The sequence below is a fragment of the Ambystoma mexicanum genome, chromosome 2p (genome assembly GCF_040938575.1).
Source record: "Ambystoma mexicanum isolate Mex_15411 chromosome 2p, UKY_AmexF1_1, whole genome shotgun sequence".
NCBI lineage: Eukaryota > Metazoa > Chordata > Amphibia > Caudata > Ambystomatidae > Ambystoma > Ambystoma mexicanum.
In genome coordinates, this window is record NC_090923.1 from 1,447,733,905 (window position 1) to 1,447,755,066 (window position 21,162).

Below are 21,162 nucleotides of genomic sequence, written 5' to 3' on the forward strand. Positions count from 1 at the left end.
GAGGGAATTCAGTGTTATCTGCCAGCCTTGCGGTGCCCTTTCTAATTTCCCTCAACCTTTCTTACTCTGCAGTACGGTGTTGATGTGAAGAGCCGGGATGCCCGTGGACTGACACCGTTGGCCTATGCGAGGCGAGCTGGTAGCCAAGAATGCATTGAGATTCTCTTACAACATGGGTGTCCTAATGACGCCTGTGTGCCTGCGCTCACTCCCAGCCTGCCAAGACGCAATGCCAACATGAACAATAATAACCAGACGTTGGGTCCAGAGTTGGAGCAAGAGGCCACCATCATCTGACCAAGGGCATCCGGTTGGGTGGGGCATACACCTTGCTGTGCCAATCCTTGAATCAATCCCTTGGCCAACCTGTCCACCTGCCCATCGTAGAGGTTGTTGTCAGCTTTGCCTTCCAGTGAAAACAGGGATTCCTGCCTGGTCTTGTTGTTGTGCCCCTGATAAAAGTTGGAGGCCATTGCTGTGCCCACCTGTCTTCACTTGTACCGCTTGGGGATTTGCAGAGCACATATTCCACAACCACTGCCGTACAGGAAGTGTGGGCGTCAAGAACCTTTCCTGATGCTACTGTTTTACTTTTGACAGCTGTTTGCGAAATGTTATCTTTTGCACAAGGACTAAAGAAGCATGCAAGGGTGCAGGTGGAATGCCAAAAGAGAAAGGAAGTTGTCCTTTTTGTATAAATTACTGTCCTTGGTCCAGTGGAAAGACTTGCATGATCACAATGTGGGTGATACCTGTGCAGGCTTACACAGGAGGCTGCTGCTGCTGCTGGGCTGGGCCCAGTGCTGGGAAAGGGTGGTAGGGACCTATCTCTGAAGCTGCTATGGAAGGGAAGAGTCTCACATGTTCTGAACTCGCCCCACAACCAGTCTGTATTCTATGCAATTGTCTAGCTCAATCAACACATCACTTCACAGTGACACTATCATGATCTAATCTGGGAGTAGTGGGGTCGGGGGTAGGAAATGACGGCATGCTGGAGAGCTGAGTCTCGTTCTGTTGAGTGACTTCCTTCTGTAAACCTCAATTACCCCTAGAACCAGACACATTAACACTATGCCCGTTGCTGGAGAAAGCTTCTACTGTCACACTTTGCTAGCTTCAGATCAACAGGCATTCCTATGGGGCAATCGTAACTCCCACCTCTGTAAGTCCGCTATTCCCTGATCTGAATCTACGTTTGCAGCTTCAGAATCAATTCCTGAGTGACTTCCTGCTGTAGCACTAAGAGTGTTTGTGCCCGGTTTGCCAGTGACATTCTATTGTAACATGTGCCCATTTCCTGGCTTGGAGACGTTTCTGCGCCCCCCCCCCCCCCGAGTGACCTCCGACGGCACCACTCTATTCTCTCCTAGAGATATACCAGAAGCCCTACGCCAGGTTTTGGAATCACTGCCTGTTACGCGCAGATCGTCCATGGGGTGAAGGCTTATTTGAAGTGGCAGGCCAGGTTCTGCTCTTATCAAATCTGTTAGCAGTCTTGCTGCCTCCACTGCGATCCATCAAACATCGCTTTCTTTAGACATGCATATTAGCTACTAGGAGATCGTCTTAGATCCTCACAGCTTTGCCAGGTACATCCTTCCACAAAACTCCAGGAGTCCCAGTGAGGCAAGAGGTTAGTGCGTTGTGGCGCCAAACCTCTGGACAAAGCATGGCATTAGCCCTGCAGGGAACCATACTTCGTATTGAGGCAGGACCTTAGAATTCTAGTGGCCCACATTTTCTAACATGACCGGCTCTTCCTGTTCTTGACTGTCCACACTGTGCCTTTATCTGAACACCACATTTAGGGACTGTGACTGCCTTGTCCTTGAGAAACATCTGAGCCTGTCTGAGTCAGCGGAGTGGGCGATGAGATGCTTTTCCCATTCCTCCGTCTAAAGGAGTCTTGTGACCAGGTGCATCACTTCCTCATTCGGCCGGAAGGAACCTGGAGGAGTCATGTGACTACATGCAGGGGCAATGGCTTCCTCCATTTCTCCTGAGCGAGTGTTTGTAGAGCCAGGTGCAGGGGGCGTTGCCTGTGGGAATCCTGCGTGTGATTGGCCACTGCAGAAAAAATAACACTACACCCGCTTTTAACTTGTCGCTGTCCTAAAATCACGAATGAAACTGCATTAACCCGAGGCTGCCACACATCTGCTTGAATTGGAATTTCGACACCTCTGAGTGTAAGGAGAGGTGAGGAGCTGCAGGACAGTAGGTGGGGGGTGCAGAGCATAGCTGGGTAAAGCAAGGGTGTAGAGAGTCAGCATGGCACAAGGAGTGTTGTGAGGCCCAGCTGTGCACAGGAGAGCAGGGTGGTGGCATAGCTGAGGGATAGATAGATTAGAGGAGCAATGTGGGACATGCTGGGTGACCGGAGCGTGGGCTAGAAAAGCTGGTCCACGGGATGATTGGGAAGTGATAGGAGGGGCAGCGACAAACCGAGTTATTGAATGAAGTGTCAAAGAGCAGGTGGGCGATGAACTATGAAGGAAGTGTGGTGTAGAGGTGGGACAAGTTACATAGTGACCATCATTTGTGTGAGGAGGGACAGCAAAACGATTGAATGAAGTGGGACAGAGCGCCAGTGCTTTGATATGCAAGACCAAACGTGGCCCTGCTATCCAAGGAGAGTCACGGACAACGACAAGACATCTGAGCAATGCACAGGCAATAATAATTAACATTGCAGTCCAAGGAAAAGCAGATTCGTTCTGGGAGATTGGATGCAAATGAAATGCAGTCCAGTACGCTGGCAGTGATATAGAGCGAGATGGCGCTGGACGACATGGCCCCTCAATATGATTGTATGTTGCCCTGGTATGTCGCCAGTCCACCCCTTATTCCTATCCTCTTTCTGCTGGTCAGTTTTCTGGACTCTAAAGTTTGGCTCTATTGGTGTAGTGGTACTCCTGTATAAAGTGTACAATGCAATTATTTATATGGAAGTTCTGTAAATATAGGGGCTATGTTCTTTGCTTTAAACTGCTGTGTATGTTGGTGACATCTGTGTTCTGACAAAGTGTCTATTAAACCCGAAAAAGGGATTCCCAGAAGCCACTTAGGGCACAGGTTCGGCTTCCCCAAACCAGATGGGAAGCTGGGAGCATAAGCCTTATGTACATGTGCTCTTCTGCCACCGACCAGCAAACATCTCTTTTGCTCTGCTTCACCATATTGTAGATGTATTTGCGCTATTGAAAATGGGGCCCATTTTCCAGTCAACAGAAGATCCTTCAGCGTTTAACTTTGCAGACATCTGGTACATTGTCATGTGGTGAATAAACTGAATTGGAAAGTTACATTGAATTGTTTTTACATTTGTTACTTACGGGTGGGACCACACTTGAATTGCTTGTGAAGAAACTCACTAAACATCACAAGCACATGCTATTGACCAAACAGTGACATTGTGTGTGCTCTGTAACAAACAGCTGGATTTTCCTTACTCTAAAGTCCTTGCTCTCCCTCCTTGACAACTACTTGGGAAGTCTGCTTAGGCAGTCATTCACTACAGAAAACAGCTCTGTATGATTAAAAAAAAATAACGTAACTTTAAAAGGAATTTCGAACCCTCACCATGAGGATCCCTGAGTTGTTGACCAGCCTCTCTCCCAATGAGCACTTGCTTTCCTCCCTTCTGCACCTATGAGTACCCCAAGCTTCCTAATTACTGTTCTGCCTCTCCACACTGCAGTACTCACCTATAATGCATTCACTCCTGCTGCTCCGCCTATTCTCCTCACCCTAGTCTTTCTGCAATCACACTACAACTTCTCCCTTACTTATCACTATTATAAAGCTCACATCTCGAAACTCCGACTACATCTCTCTTCCACCTGCTTCCAACAAAGCCGACGAGCTAAACATACCTACTCTCACACCTATCCACCTCGTCTCTCATCCTCTAAGACTCAACTTCTCTACTCTTCCTTACTGTATGAAATGAACATTGCACTCTGTAATGCTCAATCTGTATGCACCACAACTTCCTTTATCACTGACTACTTTCACTCCAGATCTCCTCTGCTAGTCCTTCTTGCTATCACTGAAACCTGGATTTCTTCATCTGACACTGCCACTCTGGGGATTATACATGACTCCAAACTATCCTTCATTCACTCCTCGACTGACTGGCAGAGATGAAGGCGTCAGACACCTAATCTCCTCCGGTCTCAACGCCTAACAAATCTCTAATGCCACATCCTCTCCTACCTCTTTTGAACTCACCATCTCTACTATTGCTCTGCCTCACTCGGTTCACAATATCTCCATCCATCGCCGTCCTGGTCACACTGGACCATTCTTTGATGATCTTGGACAACTCCTCGATTTCCTTTCCACTAAACATCACCTTATTCTTTTAGGTGACTTTAATCTTCCCTCTCCAACCACTTCTCAGAAAGTCTGTCTTTTTTTAGTGACCACGGTCTCAACTCTATGCATAACCTACCTATGCACACAGGAGATAACTCTTTGGACTCTTTTTTATCTCCACCTCTCTCTCAGCATCTAATACTTCGGTCAAACCAACCCAATCTGATTGCTCAATTGTTTCCACCACCATCTTTCCACCCTCTGACCTCTCCTCCCCACTTGCCTCACCTTTTACTAAAAAGAAATGTAAACCTTCTGCCATTCCTCGGTTCTGTCTGACCTACAGTTCTCCTTCTCCCCCTTCACACCTGATTCCACTTCCACCAGTCTCAGCATCTTCAACCTTGGTTCACCCCATTCATACGTTCTCACCAAAATGGAGGCGTACCAACTTGCATGAGGACCTGCAACACTACTTCTCTGCCCTGAACTCACTCAAGTCATCTCATAATAGAGCAAACCTTGAATTCTACTTCACTCTCATTGACTCCCTCCACCCATCCTCGACGACTACAGGGCACTCGAAATTCACTCCTCCCTCCTCCAAAATCTATGACTAACAACTCCACTCTTGCAGATAACAGCCTAGCTACATCACTTCAAAACCTTCCAAAATTAGACACCCTCTCCTGACCTTCCTCACAACCCTCCTCCTACAGTCTACACTCTACTATACCATCTTCCTCTGCCTATATCTCCCACTTTAGTCACAGTAATATTGAAGAAGTCCCATCTCTACTGATGAAGGCTAACCCCTCTTGTGCCACATCAGATCCTCTTGTTCCTGAGCAATCCAAGCCTATTGCCCCTTAAGTGGCCTCTCATCATGCTGAACTCTTCGACCAGTCCTTTGACGCTTCTTGCTTTCCCTCTATTATCACAACAGCCACGGTCATCCCTCTCCTAAAAAAAGCAAAGGGCTGACCCGAACCGGCAGGCTAACTTTCCCCCTGTGTCTCTCCTTCAGCACTATTCTAAAGTGCTTGAAAGGGTTGTGTTCAACCGTTTTACCAAATTCTTAGATATACACAACCTTTGAGAACCCCTAAGTGCAGGTTTCCACTCCTGTCACTTCACGGAAAAAGCTCTAATGAATGTGTCCAACTTAATCTCCTCCACTAAGCACTTCAACCTATCCTCTATCCTATGTCTCCTTGACCTGCCTGCTGCCTTTGACACTGTCAATCACTCTGATCGCTTTAATACTGTCTTTCTTTTTGAGATTTGTAATCAAGCCCTTGCCTGTATTGAATTCTACCTGGTACCTCGCCAGTTCTCGGTCTCCTGGAGCAATAACACCTCCCAACTCACTCCTACAACTGTTGGTGTTCCACAAGGCTGTCTTGGGTCCACTCCTCTTTACCATCTACACCTCTGCTCTTGGGGCACTGATCTCCTTCTTTGGCTTCTCGTACCAATTCTTTGCAGATGACACACAAATCATCTTCTCTTTTCCTGAACTCTCTGATCTATCTAGCAAAATTTCCAACTGTCTCTCTACCATTAAATATTGGATGGCTTTGCACTCTCTGATTTTAAACTCTACTAAAACAGAGGTGCTCTTCTTCCCTACCAAATGCTTGTTCTTATCTCTTCCTCAGACTATCCAGTTCCCACCTGACACTCTCCCCTACTCCTCTTCAGCTAGACACCTCAGCGTCATCTATGACCCTTCTCATACATTCACTACTTTCATCTCCAAACCTGCAACAGCAGCTCACCTCAACCTCCTAAATATTAGGATAATTAGGCATTACTGTCTTCTCTAAACTCGACTTCTGTGCCAGCATCTTCTTTAGTCTCCCCAACTATGCTTTCTGTTCTTTCAACAAGATTGCTAAACTTGCTATCAGGACTCTCTTTGAACTTCCTCACTTCACACCTACTTCCTCGTACTGTCATCAGACTGGGTGGCTGGCAGTGCAAAACATGGGCAGATTAAAATGTCTTCTCCTGGTTCATAAATCCATCAACTCCACTCTCACAGCTAAGGCACCCACGGTATCTATCCAAATCTACAAACCTTCGTGTAATTTCTGCTCTGCATCCTTGACTACCCCTGTGGCTACTCGCCCTGCCCTCCCTGTGCTTTCTCTCGGTTCCCCTCATTCTATCTTCTTGCTCCACTTGCATGGAATTCTATTCTACCGACATCCGAGAAACAGCCCACACAGATTTGTTCAAAATCAAACTAAATGCCTACCTCCTTGCCTCCGAGTTACCCTCTTAACCTACCTCTCATCTGCTTTCTATCTAACATTTTCCCCTAACCTCTAACATGCACTTTCTCTGCCTCCATTCTAGCCTTCATCCATCATGATCATATCCGGGCACAGCTGGCCGTACCGCCTACCTACACTTAAAAATGTCTAATATTGGTTGTCCTTAATCTATGTATGTCCACTTATGTATTGTCTCAGATGCCTATTACTGCCCTCCAGAACCTGGCAGAATGTCCCTCAAACTCACCCTATCGTAAGAAACTCACTGCTTCCTGTTAAATCTCATTTATTGTCTAATGTATGTTCTTTTGTGATCAAAAGAACATTGTTCATCCCTATATATAAATAAATAACTATCCCCAATGTTTCCCCACGCCATACTGTGTAAAAGAATTCACCAGCCAATTTCTATTTTGCTGCTGAGCTGCCAGGTCAGAGAACTGCTTTTTAGCATTGTTCTCCTTTTTATACTTTTTAAAGAGTGCATTTGGTCACTGCAGAGAGTTTTTAACTTTGAGTCTTTTTTCCGCATGTGCAACTTTCATCCCACATGTTTTTCCTTTTTTTATGAATCAGAAAAGGCTGGTGTTTAATGTATTCATTATTTTTGCCTCCATTCTTTTTTCATTCGCAGTCTCTCATGCTGCCAGGGGCTTCTTGACATGTGGCAGGTTTCAAAGCATGTACCAAATGCACACGTTTGATCTCGGCTGTTGTCCCTTGGTGAGCATTCATGAAATGCATCAAGAATCTGTAGCTATGTGCTGTATTTTCTCCTCGTTCTCTTAAGAATAGTCTACTGCATATGCAGGATTTGAAAGAGATCCAGAACCATCGCAACAAAGACATAAGTAAGAAAGACCTTTGGGGGCTTTCACAGGACTGTTCATGAACTCTAGGTTTTTCACCATAGGGCACAAGAGCATCCACTTGGTTGCTGATGCTCGTGGTTGGAAGACCAATATTCCTTTGGTAATCCCAACACCATAAAGCGAATGCTACTGGGAGAAATTTGACAAACCTGCAGAATTTGTTACTATAGGTAGCAGATAGGTTTACATGCAGGCTTTCACTTAAAAATAAAAGCTGTGCTTATATAACAGACACTGTGGCTAAGTCTATATATTGAAGGCCGTTGTGATGATTGAGGGCCTTACACTTGTACACTGACTTGCAAGATAACATTATGAACCTACATTTTCATGATACAATTCTGTTTTTCCATAATGCCGGTGAGGTGTTAGAGCAGGGTATGATAGACCATGAGACTGTGAAACCCTTGCACAGGTTTACCTATAAACCTGTTCTGCCTGCTCAAGTTTGCAAGGCCTACCCATTTCAAGATTCTATTGGATTCTCAAGTCAAGAAGAGGTGACTCCATCTGATGGGTAAGCCAAATGGTTCTACTTCAGTGTACTCTTCTAAGAATCCTGCTTGGCCCAAAGGGCATGACTTCTATTTCTTTAAGTAATTATTCCTTTACCAGTATGCTTTAGAACAAAGATGGATTTCATTTCATTGTAAGAGATCACAGACCAGTATTGAGTCCTAAAAATCATGAGAGAAGACTACTCTGAGTATTCTTGAGATCCCCCACTCACCTCTTATCAAAAGTTGACTCCAAAATGTCGATTCAAAATTTAGTAGCTGGTGTTCCTGGAAACCACAGAGGAAGTCCTGGAGTCATTTCATAAAAGTTGAATAGAATCTTTTCGGGATTCTTATTCTGCTATCCTGGCATTGGTGAATCATTAAATGCGTGTGAGGTTCACCATGGGGGGTGGTTACATTCTTTGTTAAATAGTTTTTTTATTGAAGATGGATAAGAAAAAGAACAATGTAACCATATTAAGTATACAATGGTAGTGCATTCAAATAACCATTGATCATAATGTAAATGGTGAGTAGTATTCATGTAATGAAACTTAAGTCAATTGAATTAATTAAGATTGGTTGTAATAGTGGCATATGTGGCATCATAGATTGGAGAAAATAATGTTTAATTGTAGAGAATAGACCAGCATGAGACAAAAAGAAAGGAAGATGGTGAAGATTAGATAAGGTACACATGTCAAAAGAATATACACAAGCAGACAAAAATGTATGGCGGTTAAGGAACATTAAGCTTTTTGTCAATTTGGTTAGCTGCAAAAAAGAGGATTGGCAATATTGAGGAAATCGATAAAGATTTACCACTTATTGAATTTTTGTGAATTCTGCAGCATATTTAGTACATTTTTCAATTCTATGATTGGATGGTTAGTTCAATCAGGATACATTAAATAACATAGCAGAACATCTCCAGTTACATGATGTTATTTGAAAACAATGATCAATAAATAAAACAATTTAGGAGATTAAATTCCTTTCATATCATAGTCACCCATGGCATCCAGAAATACATTGGTAAACAATAGAGGCGTAGTAACATGTTTCTGCATGGAACTCAGACATCTGTCCAGAAAATATGAACAAATGTATATTTCAAAACCATATGAGTAAGTCCAGCATTGTGTAAATGACATGGCCAACATAATCTTGAGAATTTTTGGACAGTATTCTTTTTTTTTTCAGTTTAAGGTAAGCTTGGTACATAATTCCATGCCTAGTTTGCATACGATTAGTAGCAATAAAGGTATTGCAACGTTTTAACCATACAGTTGCCCGATTATCACTGGAAACTGTAAGACCTCAACCATCTTCCCGTCCATTCTCAACTTTAGATTTCATGTCACTTCCATCAGTGAGATCAATTGCTATTGTATAAAGTACGATCGCTTTGGTAGAGGGCCTAATGAAATTGATGTGGTAACATTTATAGGGTTTTTAATGTGTTAGAGGGGTTAAAAACCCCAAAACTGCTTGAGGAATATTAAGATAACACTCATAATCATGTGACCGCAAGCACATATTAAGAGTGTTGAAAGGGAAATAGGCACATTTCCAAAGATGACTAATGAGGAAAATGACATTACAGCACCATCCGTTGTGCAAAAATAGGGTGATTGTTAAAAACAGATTTCCTTTTTGTGCCAAATTTGCCATTGTGAGAGGACTCATTGGAAGGGTGTAGGAATGTGTCCAAGGCAATGTTTTAAAAAGTGAAGTAATGGAAGTTTCCGAATAGTTGGCCAGAAGATCATTTGTGGAAGGTTACACATATGGAATGGGATACTTAGAGCAATTTCAAGTATACACTAATTGGGCATCTTCGAATTGGGCTTTTTTACAGTTTGAATATAGTTTGAATATTGTACCAGCTAACGAAGAGAACATGTTTTATGATCATTTAGAAAGACAGGACATTTTAACCCACCTTGAATTTTGGGAAGATTAAGTTTACGGAGGGCAATTCTGGTCATTTTGTTATTCCATAGGAATTTCGTAAGGAGACCATCTAATTAAAAACATTTTTAAAAAACACGGAAAGTGGCCACATACACAATAGGAAAAGTCCTGACAGGCCCACCAAGAGTAGACCATTCAGTCATTCTCTTAAACATAGGTGAAATATTAAGTTTAATAGTAGCATCAATGTATTTGACAAAAGGAATCCCAAGATATTTAGAGCACTAGCTGATACCATGGGTAATAACATAAGATTGAGGATACCATAGGTAAGTGGAAGGACTTTGGAATCATCAAGCTTCAGTTTAAAGTCAGAGGAAAGTGAAAATAAATCATTGGCTGTAAGTACATTGACAATAAAATCAGAGGGGTTAGAAAGGTAGAGGAGTATATCATCAGCATAAGCAGATTACTTGATTAAAACACGATATCAATATTAGTAATACATGTATTGATCTGAATACATTGAAGTAGAGGTTATAATGATAGTATGAATAGTAAGGGGGGATCCTTGTGGAGTACCTTGAAGAACAGGGACGGAAGGGAAAAACTAACCATTATTCAAAGAACATGTGGATATAGAGGAATCAATGACACTGATAAGAATTAAGAAATAAGGACCAAAACCATTCCTCATATTGTTGTGTTAACTTTATTTTGGTTGATAACCATAAAAGTGCAGAACAATATGATATAGCCTTGGGTTAGAACAAATACAAACATCATTCCCTGATGAATATAATAATTCAATATTATTACAATAAAAGCAGTTAATAAATAAGATAATCCTAAAAAAAATAAACTTTGGTAGCAATAAAATATCTTTAACTAAGGTTCCTGATGATGTTGGTATTTGCCAATTTACATAGTTCTGCAATAATCTGAGATTTTAAATCTCTATTAGCCAGACAAGGTTTTAGGTTTTTCCTACGAATGACGGCATGCCTAGGGCACTGAAAAAGGAAATGCTGCACCATTTAAATTGTCCCACGTCAAAATGGGCAACAATCGGAGAAGGCTCTATCCCACCATGCCTTAACTGAGGCAATTGGTAGAATGCCCCAACAAAACTTTATAAATAAGGCTCTCTGGGTAGGGTTTGTATAGAAGCGAAGATACTCTTAGAGAGAATTACCTTGCTTATAGATAGGTTTAGCCAGTTTCTGTGCACAGACACTCGCTTATGTGTTGTCTTGTGTTATATTCTAAGTAGGTAGGCATCCAGAACTTCCTTCCTACTGTTTTTTGAGATACCATCTGGGTTAGTCCAAAGGTGTTCCAAGTTTAACAGGCCCAAATAAGGTCCATGTGTTTTAACCATAGGATAGAAAGGACATTCAAATAGTTTAGGATATCTCTTAGGGCTATTCTAAACTTGATGTGAGTATCGCTGCACCAGATGCGTACCCAGAAAAGCAACGGTTTCAGTGAGACCGGGTCATGTATGGGTATTAGAGAGAGTTCCATATGTAAAGGGGCAATAGGTGTATTTTTTGTGAGACACAGCAGATTTCTTTTAAAATTATTCTCTGTTGTTGACATTGGTTGGATCTTACAATGCCCCCAGATCTCGGCACCATATGTGGCTGTTGCTATAGCCTGTGCTCTATAGATTTCCAGTGCAGGAGTCAATATGTTATTGCCAAACATAAGATAACATTGATTGCACTTTATCCCAAAGGAAAGGTTGGCTTTGTCTGTGTCTTGTCCATTTCCCATCCCGCGAGATTCTGATCCTCAGATAGTCCAAATATAAGGTGGTCTCAATGTTTGTTACACCTATTGAAAGGTTAATGCGTGTTCGTGATCCCTGCAGCTTACCACATCTCATTGTTTTCATTTTTTTCTTAATTAATTTGACAAACTGCTCTGTTAATTTCATTATGCCAGTCTGGGTTCTAGCAATAAGGGCCACATCATCGGTAAACATTAAGATGCCAATCTTTGAGAACCCAAGATGGCCGCCGGGGTGTGAGGACGTGAAGCTCTGTCCCCCACCCCGGGCCTTGATATCAAGCACTGAGCCTGACCACGAAGGTAGGGGCGGGGGCCAGTTCATTTTCGCACTGTGTGGGTGTAGACTGTTGTCCCACCTCCCCCCAGTGAGCAGCAGTGAGGGAGCACCGGAGATGCCGACGTGGAGGACCCTACGGATGGTGTAGTTATGCGATCCCCAGCATGTGCGGGGACCGCGGTCTATCGGAGGAACCTGGTTCCAAATGCAGTGGAGCAGCGAGCGGAAGGCCCAGAGCCTGGAGACGGGCAGTGAGCGGTAGCGCTGCCAGCTGAAGCAGAGATGTGAGCCAGAGCGCCGAGACCTCCTCCACTTCCCCCTCTCCCTCCAGTGATCCGACGGGTCAGAGCAAAGGATTGCAGACGACACTCCAGGAAGATTGACAGGGAGGGGGAGGCATTGTGTGAAAGCCAGATGGTGGAAGCTATCCAGTTGAACGAGGCTGATAGATAGGCTTGTGAGACGGTGGCTTCAGTGCTGGCTACTTGAGGGGAGGAGCAGCAAGTGGAGTGGCTGAGGAAGGCAGTAGGTGAGAGGAGGGAGAGCCTGGGGCGAAGTGCAAGAACCACCTGAACGGGCACTATGCTCCACTGAATACAGATTGAGGCTACATGTAACTAATCAGTGGGGGAGGAGTGGGGACAATAACAGTGGCCTCTCCCTTTTGTCTCTGTATCATAGCCTGGACATATAAAAAGGGCTCTCCCTCATGGATTGAGTGGAGTCGGGCGAGACATTGATGGAAGCAGGGGAGATTGCTGTGGACCGTAAGGAGCAGTGCAAAGACTAAGGGGACCTAGGCTGGGAGAGGCCAGACAATTGAAGGAGTTTGAGTATATTAGCCCTGTCAGGAAAAGGTGATCCTGGCGAAGGAGGCAAGCAAGCAGAATGGGGAGTGATCAAGGAGGTGAGGGTGTCTGTTAGATGCCAGGTGCAAAATGAAAAACTACACCGGCCTGCCTGAAACAACGTCCGGAATGCCGGGATGGGCAATTAGAATGCTGTTGGACTACAATTGGCAATGAAGAGCAGGGAAAAGAGGGCAGCGAAGGCGGCCAAAAGCAAGGCAATATGGCTATCACTCAATAAAGAGGATTTAAAGGAATGCCTTAAGGACCTGGAGGGAAGGATGGCAGCGACATGCCAGGATCCATTTTCAGCACTCTGAGAAGAACTGCAGACCACCCTGAAGGAGGTGAGGATGAAGTAAAGGATCTAGGCACTAGATGGGACACGGCTGAACAGGGACTGATGGAGATGTCTGAGGAAGTGAGGCAAAATAGCAGATGGCAACCGTGGTGCGCAATTTAGAACTACAAGCAGAGGACTTGGAGAATAGTCCGCGCCAATCTAATATTCATTTAAAGGCCTCAGTGAGTCCGTCCTGGACGCAGAACTGCGCACTATAGCTCAACTATGTTTTGGGGACTTGTCAGATACAACACCGACTGAGGTGGGAATTAACTGGATACATCGAGTGGGTCCCAAGAGAGTGGAGACGGGAGCACAACCGAGGGATGTGTTGGTGGTTTTGACTTCATATGGCCAAAAGGAGGGGATCCTCCAAGCAGCAAGGGTACAAGTGAATATAACCATTAATGGATCACAGGTTTCATTTTTTCAGGACTTAGCTATGTCGACCTTACAGAAGCAAAGGCATATGGGATCAGTTACGAGAGTCCTCCAGGCCAAAAATATCAGATTGATACTCACACTGGATGGGAAGCAACATCGTATCACGTCATGTATGGAAGGACAGTCGTTGCTGGGCCTGGAAGATGAAGGGGGTGAAGTGGGAAGACGAATGGGACGGCCATCCCAGTGAGGTGGTATGCAGTGGGAATGGCTTATGGTCCAGTGGAAGTGAGGAGGTAGAGGAGCGTGCCTGACAGGACCACAGCCACGTACAGGGGAGGGGATGGGAGTTGAGAATTGAGGCAGATCAGGCCTGGGGGACTGACTGACTGGGAGGTGTGGACAATTTAGAAGGTTCGGGGGGGTGACGTGGATATGGGAAAAGGATCTTGGAATACGAAGGTAGGTGTAGTTAACCTCTGCAAGGGTAGGGCCCCAGTTGATTACTCAGATCAGGGCTGCAGGGTGGTCCCTGAGGGAATCTTAGGAACTCTGGTCCGGACCTGGGAAGGGAGGCAGCGGGGGCGAGGGGGTGGGAGAGAGGAGGGGGAAACAGTTGGGGTTGTTTTAATGTTACAGGGATGGGGGGTGGCATTGGCAATGAAAGGGAGAAGATGGTGAAGAGCAGGTGTTGGAATGGAGTAGGCAATAGGAATGTAATGCAAAAGTCACATTCAAGACATTAACACATAATATACGGGGGTTAAATTCCCCAAGCAAGCGTAAGAGATGGAAACGCAATCAGACTGGATGGGGCAGATGTGATTATGTTTCAAGAGACCCACATAAGAAAGGTGGACAAAGCTAAGTGGCGGCTGCAACAGTTTTCACTGACATTTCAGCCTCACGCCGAGGGGAAGACTGCAGGAGTGTTGATAGGGTTCCGAGATATGTGCTCTGTACAAATTGCACAAGTGCAGATAGATCTGGAGGGGAGATATTTGTTTGTGCAAACACAGTGGGGACATATAAATATTACGATGGCGACAGTGTATGCTCCCAATAATGGTCAAGATGGTTTCTTGCGGGAGGTGGTCACTAAACTGGAAGGCTTTTCAGTATGGGAGGTGGTTTTGGCTGGGGATTTTAATTTGGTGTGGGATCCTACTGCAGATAAGAGCTCAGGGGCATGACTGAGTCGTAGGCCCGTCCCGCTCTCTTTGAGGTTTTTGATTGACCGTACCAGATTTCTGGAGGGCACTGAGGGGGAGCGGTATAGGTGTTTGTATGTCCACCACTCCTAGTCTAGGCTTGATCATGTATGGGTATCAACAGGGATGATGGAGGCATGGGGGAATAACAGTGGGGGTGATTGGATTGTTGGATCATGCTCCTCATACGATAATGGTGAAGGAGTACAGGGAGCGGAGTAGGCTGTGGGGCTGGAAGTTTCCAGAGGAATTCCTAAATGAGGAACTGACTGTAAAGACCATAGGTGAGAAAATTGAGGAGTATTTTGTCAACAATGATAACTCTGATGTCACACAGGAGGGACTTTGGGAGGCATTCAAGGTTGTAATGCATGGGGAATTGATAGCTCTTAAAAGCCAAAGGGAAAAGCAATGGAGGCGGCTAGAGAAGGAATTGGAATGCCAAGTGCGGGAGGTTATGGGTGCTATAGCGGAAAAAAGGACAAGGGCGCTACAGAAAACACAAACACATAAGGGACCAATTGGAGCTGCTGCATACTCGTGGGGCTGAATGGGCATTGTTGAGGACTAAACAGAGGTTTTACGTGAGCACTAATAAAGCAGATAGACCATTGGCAAGGCAGCTAAGAGGGGCTACTGCAGCCCAGACCATTATAAAGATAACAGAACCAGGGGGTGGGGGGAGGTGATAACAGAGTCAACTAAAAATGAAATGTTGGTGGCGTTCGCCAACTTTTATGAATCCCTATAATATTCAGTGAACCCTAAGCAGGGGGCTGCGGAAGAGTATATGGAAGCGGTATCAGTACCAAAAGTCACACCAATAGAAAGGGAAGTATTGGAGAGGTATATCAGTCAGGAAGAGGTGAGGGCAATATTTAAATCTCTACCTTTGAATTTGGCCCCAGCACATGATGGCTTTTCAGCATTGTTTAACAAGCAATATAGTCGGAAACCTGTAATGAGACTCACAAAAGATTTTAATGCAATGACGGTTAAGGTGGTGGTATTTAAGAAACCAGACACAAATGAAAAACAATGTGGGTCGAATAGAGCCATTGCTCTAATGAATCTTGATGCTAAGATTTATATGGGAGTGTTAGCGGCCAGACTAGCCCCTCTGCTCCCTACGCTCATCAACACGGACCAGTCGGGATTCATCAGAGGACGACAGACAATGTATAATATTAGAAGGATTGTCCACCTAGTCAAGAAAACGACTAAGCAGCAGGTTCCTTCGGTGCTGATATCGCTAGATACGGAAAAGGTATTCAACCGTGTTGAATGGGCATTTTTATTTGCCACTCTTGAGAGCATGGGACCAGGAGCTAGGTTTATACAAATGATGCAGGCGAATTACAAGGGTTCCATGTCATTTAATCGCGGGATGTTTTTTCGCGGGTTTTTTTACCACAATTTTTTTCTCTAAACAACCCATCGAATTTTTTTTAAATTATTTTTGGGGACAGGGGAATTCCCCCACAAACCCCCCATTTTCTAAAACATTCTATGGGTTTTTTGAGAAAAAAAATCCTGCGACGAAAGGACGTTGTACCATTACAAGAACCCGGTGATCCAATTAGGGATTAATGGATTAATGGTGGTCTCTCTCAAATTATTGCCATGAAGAGTATTTCATTTGGGGGAGAGGAACATAAGGTTATCACTTTTGCAGCTGACATGCTGGTGGCATTGATGGAACTAGTGACGTCAATGCCGCAATTGGGGAGACCTTGGTATAGTGGAGAAGATTTCAGATCGTAAGTTTAATATGCAGAAGTCAGAACTCCTCCGCTTACACCACAACGGTGTAGGTACACCAGAACGGTGTAGGAAATTGGTTTCAACACTCCTCTTTTAGAGATGATGATAAAGATATACAGTATTTAGGAGTGAATATTGCAGATACCATTCCACGAATATATGACAGAAATTATCCTGAAGTGTTGAGACAGATCTGGTTAGACCTGCCAACATGGAATCCATTAAAAATATCATGGTTAGGTTGCATTGCACAGTGAGGATGGTCACGGTACCAAGGCTTTTATATTATTTCAGGTGCTACCAGTGTCAGTCCGTGTATCTTTTTTTACGATGCTTAATAAACAGATCTCAAGATTTATTTGGCAAAATAGGCATCCACTTCTCGCACTTCGTACCTTAATGGTGCCATGGGAACAAAGGGGGCTGGGCCTACCGAATTTTTTTAAATATTATCAGGCGGCACAACTAAGAGTGATACAGGAGTGGTTCTCTGGGGATATTAGTAAGCCGTGGGTTTGAATGGATAGGGCAGTGATAGGGAAACCTTTAGAGGGGGTATTATGGTTGCATAGGCAAGATCGGCCCCAAAATACTCGAACACACCAGGTAATAGCAGTGGTATGTGATATATGGCACAGATTGTTGGAAAAGGAGGCACTATCTCCAAAACCGTCCCCTTTTATGCCGCTATTGGGGAACCTGCAATTTACACCAGGGATGGAACAGGGGTCATTTTAGCAGTGGAGATCTGTAGGCTGGAAATTGGGAGACGTGATACAAGGGGCGGCGATATGCTCCTTTGAGGAATGCAAGCCAAGCAGCATTTAGGGTTTATGGAGAGGGACCGGATGCAATATCACATAAGACACTGAATGATGAGCCCGGGAGTTAGACAGGCTGCAGGGAGAGAACTTACCATGTTTGAAAAATTAATTACAACTCATTCAGGAACCAAACGGAGGATATCCATGTTATATACAATATTAATGGAAGAGGACACACTAACACAATGTGGATATATGACGTGCTGGGAGGACACATTAGGAGAGACTATCCCTATGGAACAGTGGGAAAGTTTATGGAGGAACATCCCCAAGCTGATGCGTTCCATACAAATAAGAGAGAACTGGTATAAAGTAATGACGCAGTGGCACTACACCCCGCATAGACTACATGTGATGTATGCAAACAGCCTGCAAGAGTGCTGGAGAGGGTGCTTGAGTGAGGGGAACTGGAGACATATGGTGGGAGTGTCCAGTATTGGGTATTATATCTCCACCCAGAACAAAAGCAATGCCACCACAATTTGATATACTGACACATAAGATATGGATGTGTAGATGCAGGGTTTGGACAGCTTAATAAATCCCAGAAAAGGGTGCTAATGATGATGATTAGAGCAGCATAGCAGGTTTTGGCGAAACATTGCAAGCAGAGGCAACCCCAACGAGCAGGGAATGGCTACAGAAACTGTGGAGTCTACTAGCCATGGAATGGATCACTTATCGGGTCCAAGGAGATGGGGAAATTTTGGTAGGATTTAAAGGGAGTTATGGAATATTTACAAGGAGACTATTTGAAAAAATGGTGCCCACATCGTTTGAGAATATTGGACTTTGTGTGACAATGTGAAGCTCTTCGGGGAAGAAATGGTGGGTGGATGAGGTATTTGGAAGCCACTGCCAGGGAAAGGGGGAGCGGAAGGAGGGGGCTGTTTGTTTCATTTATATGCAAAAAGTCAATAAAAATTATTTTAAAAAGGTGCCGATCTTCTCTCCCCCAATGATGGGGCGTCAGAAGTATTTACAAGTAGTTCCAATACCATGCGTCAAAGAACAAACTAAAAAGGGGGTAATATATATCCCTGCTGAATACCTTTCTCGATGGGAAAGGGTTTGGTGCACTCTCCACCCAAACCCCCATCTGACCTGGGCTGTTGAATTGTTAGAGGTCCACAATAGCCTTAAACAGTAGGAAGGGAACCTCGTCAGCATGCCAACGTTTGCATCTTGGGATACTGTCAAAGGCATCCTTGAGATCTATAAAAATCACATTTATTTGGCCTTCTTTAAGTTTAACCTATTTATTTAGGATCAATAAAAATATAAACACCTGATCACTAGTACTCACCCCTTTGCGGAATCCAGCTTGCATATGGCTCAATGTAATTTCACGGTCACCATTTTTAAAGATTGGCACGATCTCTGCCCTGTGCCACGTAGTTGGCTTCATTCTGGTTTCACGATGGCATTAAATAATAGCAATAGGTACAAACCCCATATCACAGTTTTGCTCATTGTGAGGAACTCATGGTGGCAACAGTAAAAACAGACACAAGTGATCCCAGGTAGGTTGGAAAAATGCCTAATCTAAATCTAAGATGGGAGAAAGCTCTGACCATCAAACAATAATAAGGTAGTCCTAGTGGCATCTTGTCAAATAAAAGGGCTTATACTAAGAAAAACCTATTGCCAATCCTTATGCTAAATACAAAAAGAAGTGAGGGAGAATGTACATAAGAAAGAATGAAGTGTGCATGAATAACAAGTCAGGATGCGGTAGTTGGGGGTCCCCCTTCCTCATGTTTTAAGCACGGGATATAAGGTAGGATTCTGGAGCACAGCACACGCTCGAGCTTTCCCAGCACGAGCCAACAGTTCTACTCTCAGCAATCAGGGCCTTTGGTGGTTAAGTCTCTTTTCTACAAAAAGTCTCTTGCCTCCGAGGATCTGATGGGTTTCAAAATAATAAACAAAAGTTACTTTTGTCTATACATTGGGTGATGTCTTTTCCAACCCTGGATCCACCTCTTCCGGGCTCAGACCCTTCTTGAATGTTTGCTTCCCTTCATCGGGCTCACTATGGCTTTCAATGCAATTTTGTCTGTGAAATACACAAATCTTAATGTCTTTTTAAACAGTTCACTGTGGACATCCCTCTGCCGGGTTCACTCTTGTCAACACACTGTATATTAGGACTTTAGACTTCGCCCCTTGTTTATCGGCATCCGTCCTTCGTGTTCACTATTGCCAACTTTGTCATCAGTTTTACGAGGTGGGATTCACTTCCCTTAGCTTCACAGTCCTCTGTCGGTCAAAGACTTTCGACTGTACAGAAGATTTTACTGGATCCCTGTATGACCACTTTGACCCCCTTTCTCATCTTTCCCAAGGCCTTCTGGTAATGGTAGTTTCAACAATCGGGTAATTGCCCAGAGTTTCCTGAGTGAGCACCCACGTGGTACCGGACTCCTCTGTTGTTGGGTTCCCCCTTTTTAGTATCAATAGTTCTTTATGCTTTCACAGTTCAATTAGCCGTTTGCTAATTTCCGTTCAACACAGGTCGGTTTCTTATCGTCGCTCTCCCCTCGACTCACTGGCTGTGATGAACCGCTCGGCTTTTCTTCTCTTTGGAGTCAAGGTTGGTACCACGGAGAGAAGCGCCTCTCCCGGCTTGGTTATCAGCGGAGGAGGGTCCTGTGTACCATTGACATCTGCTGCAACACACGCTGGTTATTGTTTGCGGTCTTCCGCTTCCTTCCACTGACGTTTCATGGGTCTTGGTTGGAAAGGGCAAGGTCGCCTCTCTCCTCGTCGCCCTCTCGGTTTGCGCTGTCTTTCTCCTCTTGAACTGCCGTGCTGAGCTAGCTCTCTCAACGTACAGTCTGCCTTGCTCGTATTGTGCTCTCATGCTCCACCTTTTATCCCTGTGGGTAAGAGAAAGGGAAGTCAGGTGTGTGTGGTTTTGGTCAATTGCCTGACTTTGCCTGACCCATGTGTTGGAACATATTATGTAAATGGCACGGGTGTTAGTCAGTTGTCCTTCGTGATATGCAAAAGCGTTCGTGTCGGAAAAGAATAGGTAGAGTGTTTGTGTATCCTACGTGGCGGTTTGGGGAAAAGGTGTCAACAAAAGGGGGATACTGCATCTCACCTGTCGGAGTCCCACTCCTACTCCCAGAAGACCCCCCCTCCAGGTGATCCTCCCTCACTGGTCCACCCCCAGGAACTGGATCCAATAGCGGTGGCCGTGTCCTGGCCACCTGGATGACGGATCCCTGGGTACTAGTCAGGAAGACACCTTCAGGTTTCTCACATCATGTAGAGGTCCACCAGTAGATGGTCTGGGCCTGGGGCCTTCCTCCTAGCTTGCTTACTGATAGCTACAAGAACATCTCGCAGAGTAAATTCTAAGGGTGCTAGATCCAAACCACAGCCATAAGGACTAATGGTTCCTTGAGGGGGCATACTGAAACTATGTCTGCTCTCCTTATAAAGAAAGGTAAAATGAGTGAGCAAAAGGTTTTCGGGTATTGTCACAGGAGGAGGATTTCTGTTGGCTTGCATTCCGTTAAAGATAACACAGGTTTCTGGAAAATAGTTATCGTTCGTGGCCTTCACTAGAGCTTCCCAGTTCTTAAGTGATCTTTGTCTTTTCTTTTCAACCATCAATGTCTTATATTCCTTTCTTATTCTTATCACCATGTCTTCCCTATGTTGTTATTGGCCGTGCAAGGTTTCACTAATTTTGCTTTCATTTTTCTAAACTCCCCATCATACCAGCCCTCCTTTGTTGTCCGTTGCATGCCAGCTGATTTCACCAGTTTAGTAAAAAAAAAGTGCCATGGCAGAAGCAATGACTGAG

The 21,162-nt window shown here is 44.5% G+C and overlaps 1 protein-coding gene across 6 annotated transcripts in view; it reads left to right on the top strand.

The window, feature by feature from the left end:
• The window catches only part of AGAP3 (ArfGAP with GTPase domain, ankyrin repeat and PH domain 3), a 1,746,798-nt gene extending 1,743,490 nt beyond the window's left edge, over positions 1-3,308 (top strand). For all 6 annotated transcript variants that reach the window (XM_069646010.1, XM_069646012.1, XM_069646011.1 and 3 more), the window contains one exon: positions 73-3,308. In XM_069646010.1, the coding sequence (XP_069502111.1) occupies positions 73-297 (225 nt within the window). In that variant the 3' untranslated portion in view covers positions 298-3,308. The remainder of the gene's footprint in view (positions 1-72) is intronic.
• Positions 3,309-21,162: the final 17,854 nt, after the last annotated feature.